The 8320-nt window shown below is 43.4% G+C and overlaps 1 protein-coding gene across 1 annotated transcript; it reads left to right on the top strand.

Moving 5' to 3' along the window:
• The first annotated feature begins 4671 nt into the window (after window positions 1-4671).
• On the top strand, window positions 4672-7375 carry LOC131255852 (receptor-like kinase TMK4). Its single transcript, XM_058256740.1, has one exon. The coding sequence runs from the start codon at window positions 4784-4786 to the stop codon at window positions 7358-7360; it is 2577 nt and encodes an 858-aa protein (XP_058112723.1). The 5' UTR covers window positions 4672-4783; the 3' UTR covers window positions 7361-7375.
• The last annotated feature ends 945 nt before the right edge of the window (window positions 7376-8320 follow it).

Below are 8320 nucleotides of genomic sequence, written 5' to 3' on the forward strand. Positions count from 1 at the left end.
ATGGCATGTCCTAAAATTGTGAAAGATCCAACACTTCTGTGGAACTCAAGAAGATTTCAATGACAAGTGTTCAACTCCCACTCCTAGTTATGGTGTTGTCCATTTCTGCTTTGGAGCTACCTCATTTTTTGTCTCATTTCATAACCGATCATACAAGATGAATAATTGATGTGCATATATAACAAACATCATGATGGGGAAATTATGCCACATCAACACACCCTTACCAATCCATACCATGCGGTAATTGACCCTATATATATATATATATATATATTATTTGACCAAATATTCAATCTGCATAGCTTTCTATACTGGTGTGACTAAATTGATAGGTGCCTGACATGCTTAACGCATTAATTCCTTTACCTCTCTTCTCCTTTTCATGTCACATGCCAGCCCAAGGAGAGACTTTGAAGTATATGTTCACACCTATATTCCTACCTGTCAGCATGCTGAAAACCACAATCCCCATCTGTATAGCTTTCGCATGACACGTTGATTCCTTTGCTTCTCTTCTCATTTTCATGTCACATGCCAGTCTTCTTACCTGTCCGAATGCTGAAAACCAATGTCACAAATGGCAACCATAGAATTAAATCGAAAGAGTTTGAGATTAACTGTTTAAAGCAGTTGCCAAAACTGACCAAATTTTAATATTTAAAGCTTATTATTATTATTATTGTTATTGTTGTTGTTGTTATTATTATTTATATATTAATCAGATTTCCCACATGGATTTAGGTAGGATATGGGATGGACTTTCACCTCCAATAATATCTTAGATGAGATCTGAACTGATGTGTTCTCATCACTTCCTTATAAAAGCTATAACCTCATAATCATCCCAATCTTTGAGTCTTGGATTTTCATATCACCCATTAGAACTTTGCCTTTTAGTGTTCAAAATTGATATTCATACATAATATATATTGCCTTCAACAAATTTTTCTTAGGATGGATTAGATTTAGATAATTTTATGGATCATGCCCTAATATTGATATGACAAAATTGGGGACCAAAGCAGCTGGTATCAAATAGACATAAAGACATGGCCAGTGGACCTTACAAAGCTTTTGGTTGTAGACCCACTTAGGATGTAGTGTATGTCATCAATTAGGACCTACATGCTGAGAAGGTCTAATAATCTAAACAGTCCATATTCTTATTACTACAATAAATAATGTATACGAGCCTATGATCACTCTTCATTTATGATCCTAACATTTGATTTTTGGGATTGAATACTAGCCATTGAAAATTCTCCCTCCAAACTTCAAGGTTCATGTGTAGACAGAGACAGTTGTAATATATCCAATTTCAGTATAATTTTATCATGCTGGCTTTCATAGAATGGAATATAGAACATGGACAGTTCTGATCATTGGACCTATCGGCCTGTAGGCTTCAGTGGACGGTTCTAAATCCTAAGTAGCAAGAGAATCAAAAGAAAATTTCCCTTCTACGGTGTATTCGGCGATTGAGACTTGAGCCTAAACCACAATTGAGTCAAGGGGATCTCCAAGGAAAAAAAAAAAAAAAGAGAAGTGCTTTCGTATGACTATCGGCTGGTAATTACTTACACTATGGTCATATATGAACATATGCACTACTTCCACATTAGGTGCCCCACACTATGGTCATATATGACCATACTTATGTTTTGTTAACATCTTGGGTTATGTGACCTAATCAACAAGTTTGATGACAAAACATTACAGTAGGTCTAAGGAAGTTTTAAGGGTGAGAGGTTTTTTATTTTAATTTTTAATTTTTTTTTAATAAAATGTTTTCTTCTTATTTTTAAAAAATAAAACCTATTCTTCATATCGTGGAGGGAAAACTATACAAGACAATAGACATTCCCAAGATTTAAATCACCACTGTTTCTCGATGGTGTGGTCCACTTGAGATTTAAATCTACATGGGGCTCATGCCCTGAAATGAGGTGCCAAAATGGAGGGCGTAGATTAGGTACTTCCCCTGCTTGTTCCGAGCTTGAGACAGGTTGGGCTCTGAGGGGCCCATGCGATGTATGGATTCCATCCACTCTGTCCATCCATTTTTCCTAATGATTTAGAATATGAGCCCCAAGATAAGAAAGATCCAAGTCTCATGTGGACTACACAAAGGGGATTAAATTCTTGCCGTTGAAAAGTGATTAGAGACCACAGAAGTTTTGGATCAAAATGATATTTATTTTTTCACTTCACCCATGTGTATACGACCATATCAACAAGTTGAATGACAAATAAACAACATGGTGGGTCGTAAAAAGGTTTCAATGGTAGGTGTCCTTAGCACCATTGCTTCCTATGGTGTGGCCCACTTAAGCTTGAATCTAACATATTTTTGAGGTAATAATCTAAAATGATATGGAAAAATAGATGGACGGTGTAGATAAAAATCATACATCAAGGTGTCACCTCAGTGGCCCCTCCAAGCCTCCTCCTGTCCTGAGCTTGGAAACGACGGGGGTTGTACCTAATCCGTGACCCCAAAATGGATGGACAGCGTGGATAAAACACATAACTTATGGTTGGGTCAGCGTGGATAAAACACATAACTTATGGTTGGGTCACAGAGATTTGACACCAGCTGGCTGGTTGGTGTAGAGCCACCGGCCAAACCATGTACAAACGAATGCCCTAAAGTGGGCCGGCAGTACCCAATCCCATTCCCAAGAGAAGAAAAGTAAAATGTTTTAACGTGTGGAACTTGTATAAGACCCATCATAATGTATGTTATAGATCACACCGATTTCCATATCATTTTAGGAATGAGCCAAAGACCGATGAAGATGAAAAGCTCTGTGGACTAAGAAAAAGTAGGAATTTAACGTTCACAGTTGAAAACTTCTTAAAGCTAAAAGAAAGGCCAGATTAAGCTGATGTTTGTGTTTTCCCTTCATCCAGGTAAGTATTATCTTTTGAATAAGTTAGAGGGAAGGGAAACGGATTGCGTAATGAGTTACTCAGGAAGCTCTTATAAGCTTTTATCGTACTGAGTAAACTCTGCCAAGCCCACCGTGAATGTATGTGCTTTACCCACGCAGTTCATCCGTTTTCCCTGCTCATTTAATGGGTTGAGACTAAAATTGAAGGATATCGGAAGCCGAAGACGACCATACTATAGGAAACAGTGAGAATAATGATTTCCACCGTTGAAACATTTCTAGGCCCACGGTTAAGATTGAAAAAACATGGATGAAGGTAAAACATAAATATAAGCTTGTTCCAAAACTTCCGTGGCCTTCAAGAATTTTTCAACGGTAGATGTTCAATTCACACTGTTTCCAGTGGTGTGGTCCATTTAATAGTTTTATATGCTTTATTTTCCGTTTCAGGTCTAAAATTATCTTTTAAAATGGATGTAAGGACCGGATAAAATATATAAATCACAGTGGACCCCACAGCATTTACTCAGTGCGCTTAGGGCCTGTTTGGACGGGCGGCTTAGATGGGATTGGATTGTATTAGGATGGATTGCACGACTTTCAAGATGGTGTCAGTGGATTACATACAATCCTAGTGGATTGCTACATCCAGCGGCCAGCTAGTGGCGTGTTTGGACGGGCAGGTGGCTCACGGGATTGCATGTAGTGATTGTGTTTGGACGGGCGTGGGATTGCATGCCAAAGGTGTGCAGATGTGGTTTAGATGACATCCAAACCGTTTATAGGGTCATTACCACTGGTGAAATTAAAATATGAAAAAATGAGCCTGACACAGAGCTTTTCTGGTTACAGGAATTTTTCAACGGTTCTCAGTGAATCCTCGTTGTTTCCTCTCGTGTGGCCCACTTGAGTTTTGGATTTACCTCATTTTTGCTCAAATAGCAAAAAATGAGCTCTCAAAGATGATGAAAGGTATAGATTTATGCACCATCCAGTCAAAAATGGTGAGAGAACGGAGCCAGAGGGAGAAAACCTGAAAAGGGCAAAAAAGAAAATTAATTTTTTATTTTTTATTTTTAAAAAAAAAACCCTCTCCTTCTCCGATCGCCTCTCTTCTCCCTTCCTCCCTTCCACCCTTCCTCGATCTTTGTCAAACGGTAAATAATTCTCCGGACGATCCACCTCTTTGATACAACGATTGAATGCCCGTTCTCCGGAAATAGATCATCTACTATCCATGGATTCATCAATACCCCAGATTCGTGCCATCTTCTCCCATAGGCTCAGCTTCTCAAATCCCAAGTTCGACTGTTGAAATATTTGGATCTTTGTTGCGGCCGTCGTCGTCATCCTTGCCGTTCTCTTCGTGCCAAAAAAAAAAAAACCCTTCATCTAGCATCTCTCCCGCCACATGCAAACCCTATGAAGGGATCCTAATCCAGCGAGTTCTCCAACGCCGGATTTCGCAATCCCACGGAAAGACGACAGAATCCAGCGAAATCTGCATGTCGACTACAATCCCTCGCCGCCCAAACAGACCTGCATACGGACAGGATGGGATTCGACAATCCAATCCCACCTACTCCACCCTACTCCATCTTAAGTCGCCCGTCCAAACAGGCCCTTAGCGTACTGAGTTCCTCAGTACGCGATCCGCTTCCTAGATGGACAGTAAAAGTAATGGTAAGCCCTAAAAACTTCCGCCGTTGCTGCAAAATACACCATGCTCCGCCAGATAAAGAAAACAGAGTTTCCTTCTTTCTCCTTCATACTTTATCCCCGAATCCCAGTCTCTGTCTCTTCCTAGCTCTCAGCTCTACCCCTCTCATTCTCTCTGTTAGAAGAGAGAGAGAGAGAGAAAAACGAAATCCAAACTAAATCCAATAATGGGGGAAGCCAAACGCTACCTCATTCTCTCTTTCCTCATCTTCCGCCTCTCAAGCTCCCCATCATCACCGGCCACTTTCCCAGATGACTTCTCCACCATGCAAAAGCTAGCCAATCTCCTCACCCCGACCCCACAAGGTTGGCTTTCCTCAACCGATCCCTGCGGAAACACGAAATGGAGCGGCGTCGTCTGTTCGTCAGGCCGTGTCGTTTCCATCAACATCGCCTCCCAATCCATCAGCGGATCTCTGCCGTCCGATCTCAACAAGCTCACTGCCCTCAAATCCCTCTCCCTTCAGAAAAACACGCTCTCGGGCTCACTCCCATCCCTTGCCAACCTCATCAATCTCCAGGAGATCTACCTCGACGGGAACCAGTTCTCCTCCATTCCTCCTACGTTCTTCGACAACCTCCCCAGCCTCCAATCCGTCAGTCTCGATGGCAACCCTCTATTACCATGGTCAATCCCCGACCTCTCCCAATCAACCCCCCTTGCCTTGTTCTACGCTAGCAATGCCAACGTCGTGGGTCCCATCCCTGATTTCTTCGGCTCTCTTCCAAGCCTTCAGTCTCTGCGGCTTTCATACAACAACATTACCGGCGGACTCCCCCATACATTCGCCACCTCCGGCCTCAAGAACCTCTGGCTCAACAACCAGAAGTCAACCACGAAGCTGGAGGGCCCCATTGACGTGCTTGGGTCGATGACCCATCTGTCGCAGGTATGGCTGCATACCAATTCCTTCACCGGGCCCGTCCCGGACCTCTCCAATTGCACCTCGCTCTTTGATCTGCAGATCCAGGATAACTGCCTCACGGGGGTTTTGCCACAATCGATCTTCACGCTCCCTAGCTTGGTGAATGTGTCATTAGGCAACAACAATCTACAAGGTCCGTTCCCGAGCTTTGCATCGGCGGTGAAGGTTGACAATGCCATAACCAACAATAACTTCTGTAATGCCAATGGGGGGCCTTGCGATCCAAGGGTGACGACGCTGCTCTTAGTTGCGGCGGGGTTTGGGTACCCAGAAACTCTCTCTGATCCCTGGACGGGTGACGACCCATGCGGTGGGTGGTCATTTGTATCGTGCGATTCGCAAGGAAATGTCATCGTTCTGAATCTAGCAAAGCAGAATTTGGTCGGGAGCATCTCGCCCGCCATCACGAATCTCACATCGCTTACAACATTGATCTTGAGCAACAACAAACTCACGGGACCGATCCCGAATGGATTGGCAGGTCTGTCCCAATTGCAGACTGTTGACTTATCCAACAATAACCTCACAGGGAAGGTGCCCGTTTTCAACCCGAGTGTGAAGTTGAACACAACCGGCAATCCGCTCCTCGGAAGCAACTCGACCGTGGGTGGGGGCGGTGTGAGTTCTGGTGGGAGTGGGTCCAGTGCATCTTCCCCAGATGGAAGTCCTGGCGGCAAATCGACCTCTTCATTCTCTGTCGTATTGATTGTTGGGATTGTTCTCGGTGTTCTTCTATTAATCTTCATTTTCTGGAAGCGAACAAAAACTCGGCATAGCAACGCTAATGTGTCTGCAATCGGGAGCATGGTTTTCTCAATCAACGATCTTCGCCTGGCGACGAACAATTTCAGTGAAGATAACATCGTGGGTAAAGGTGGATTTGGGGTTGTTTATAAAGGGGTGCTCCATGACGGGTCCCAGGTTGCCGTGAAGCGGATGAAATCCAGCATGATCAGCTCGAGAGGCACGAGTTCGTTCCTGGCAGAGATTGCGGTGCTAACCAGGGTCAGACACCGGCATTTGGTTGGTCTCAAGGGTTATTGCACGGACGTGGACGAGAAGCTTTTGGTTTATGAATACATGCCACAGGGTACTTTGGGGCAGCATCTCTTTGAAGTGGAAAATCACGGCTACGAAATACTTAGTTGGAAGCAGAGGCTTACGATTGCATTGGATGTGGCCAGAGGGATTGAGTATTTGCATAGCTTGGCTCGTCAGAGCTTCATTCATCGTGATTTGAAGCCGTCCAATATACTTTTGGGGGATGATATGAGAGCCAAGGTTTCAGATTTTGGATTGGTTAAGCTTGTTCCAGATGGGAAGTCTTCCATGGAGACGCGGTTGGCCGGAACGTTCGGATACCTTGCACCTGAGTATGCAGCGACAGGAAAGGTGACCACCAAGGCCGACATCTACTCGTTCGGTGTCGTCTTGATGGAGATGATCACGGGGAGGAAAGTGGCAGATGACGCACAGCCTGAGGAAGAAGTTGATCTGGTCACGTGGTTCCGCAGAGTTCTCATCGGCAAGGCTGACATGAAGATCAATGATATTGTGGACCCCACCATTAAACCCGACGAGGACGAGGACGAGGCAACGTTCCGCAGCATCTTGAATGTGGCGGAGCTCGCAGGCCACTGCACTGCCCGTGATCCTAATCAGAGACCAGAGATGGGCAATGTGGTAAACATTCTATCTCCCATGGTAGAACAGTGGAAGCCCGCCAGCCCCGACGATGAAGATGGCTATGATGCTGATGGAGGTGGTGGCGGGCCTTACACCCACATGACAAGCCTCGGGAGCACCCAAGCAGCATAGTCATGGATGCTGATGGATGATCATGTGTTTCAAGTCCTGAAACAGGAGAGCTTCCTTGTTGGGTTTGGATTCTTTGCTGCAACACTAATAGATTGGTTTTGATGATGGTAGAAGCGGAGGTAATTGTATGATACTTTTACTGGTCGCAGATCTGTCTACCACTTGAATTTATATATGTTTTTTTTTTCTTTCTTTTGTTTAAAAGAATGGTTATTGGATAGAATTTTTATTTTTTATTTTAAAAAAAAAAAAAAAAAGGTTTCAATTGTAGCCGTTCAATCCCAAATTCTTTCTTTGCTGCGGCTCACTTTGAGCTTTGCATCTGGCTCAATTTTCGGCTCGTGCTTAAAATGAGGGAATTTTTTTAATTTTTAATTTTTTATTTTAAATTTTTTTTTAAAGTATGGACAATGTGGATCTAACACATGCATCAATCATGGTGCAGTCCACAGTGGGTGGTTCTACACGTCAAAAGACTCTTGGTAGAGAAAATCGGTGTACAAAAGAGGAAACACGTATATTTTACGGAAACGGATTGGCAACTCCCCCCTGCTACCAGCCAATGGCTGGTGGTCGGTGCTGTGTTGGCTCCACCATGATGTATGTGTTTCATCCATGCCGTCCATCTATTTTTCCAGATAATTTTATGGGATGAGACAAAAAAATGAGTATATTGCACCATCAAGTGGACTACATTACAGGAAACAGTGTTAAATGAGCGTCGACCATTAAAAACCTTTCGGGGCCATAAAAGTTTTGGATCAAGCTGATCTTTGCTCTTTCCCTTCATCTGGGCCTGTATGACCTAATCAATAGATTGGATGTCAAATAAACAGTACAATTGGCCTCAGGAGGATTTCAATGGTGGATATCCAATCACTATTGTTTTCCCATGTTGTGTTCTACCTGAGATTTATATCCCTCTTAATTTTAGGATCAAGCTCCAAAATGATCTGTAGA

The sequence above is a fragment of the Magnolia sinica genome, chromosome 9, assembly GCF_029962835.1.
Source record: "Magnolia sinica isolate HGM2019 chromosome 9, MsV1, whole genome shotgun sequence".
Taxonomy (NCBI): domain Eukaryota; kingdom Viridiplantae; phylum Streptophyta; class Magnoliopsida; order Magnoliales; family Magnoliaceae; genus Magnolia; species Magnolia sinica.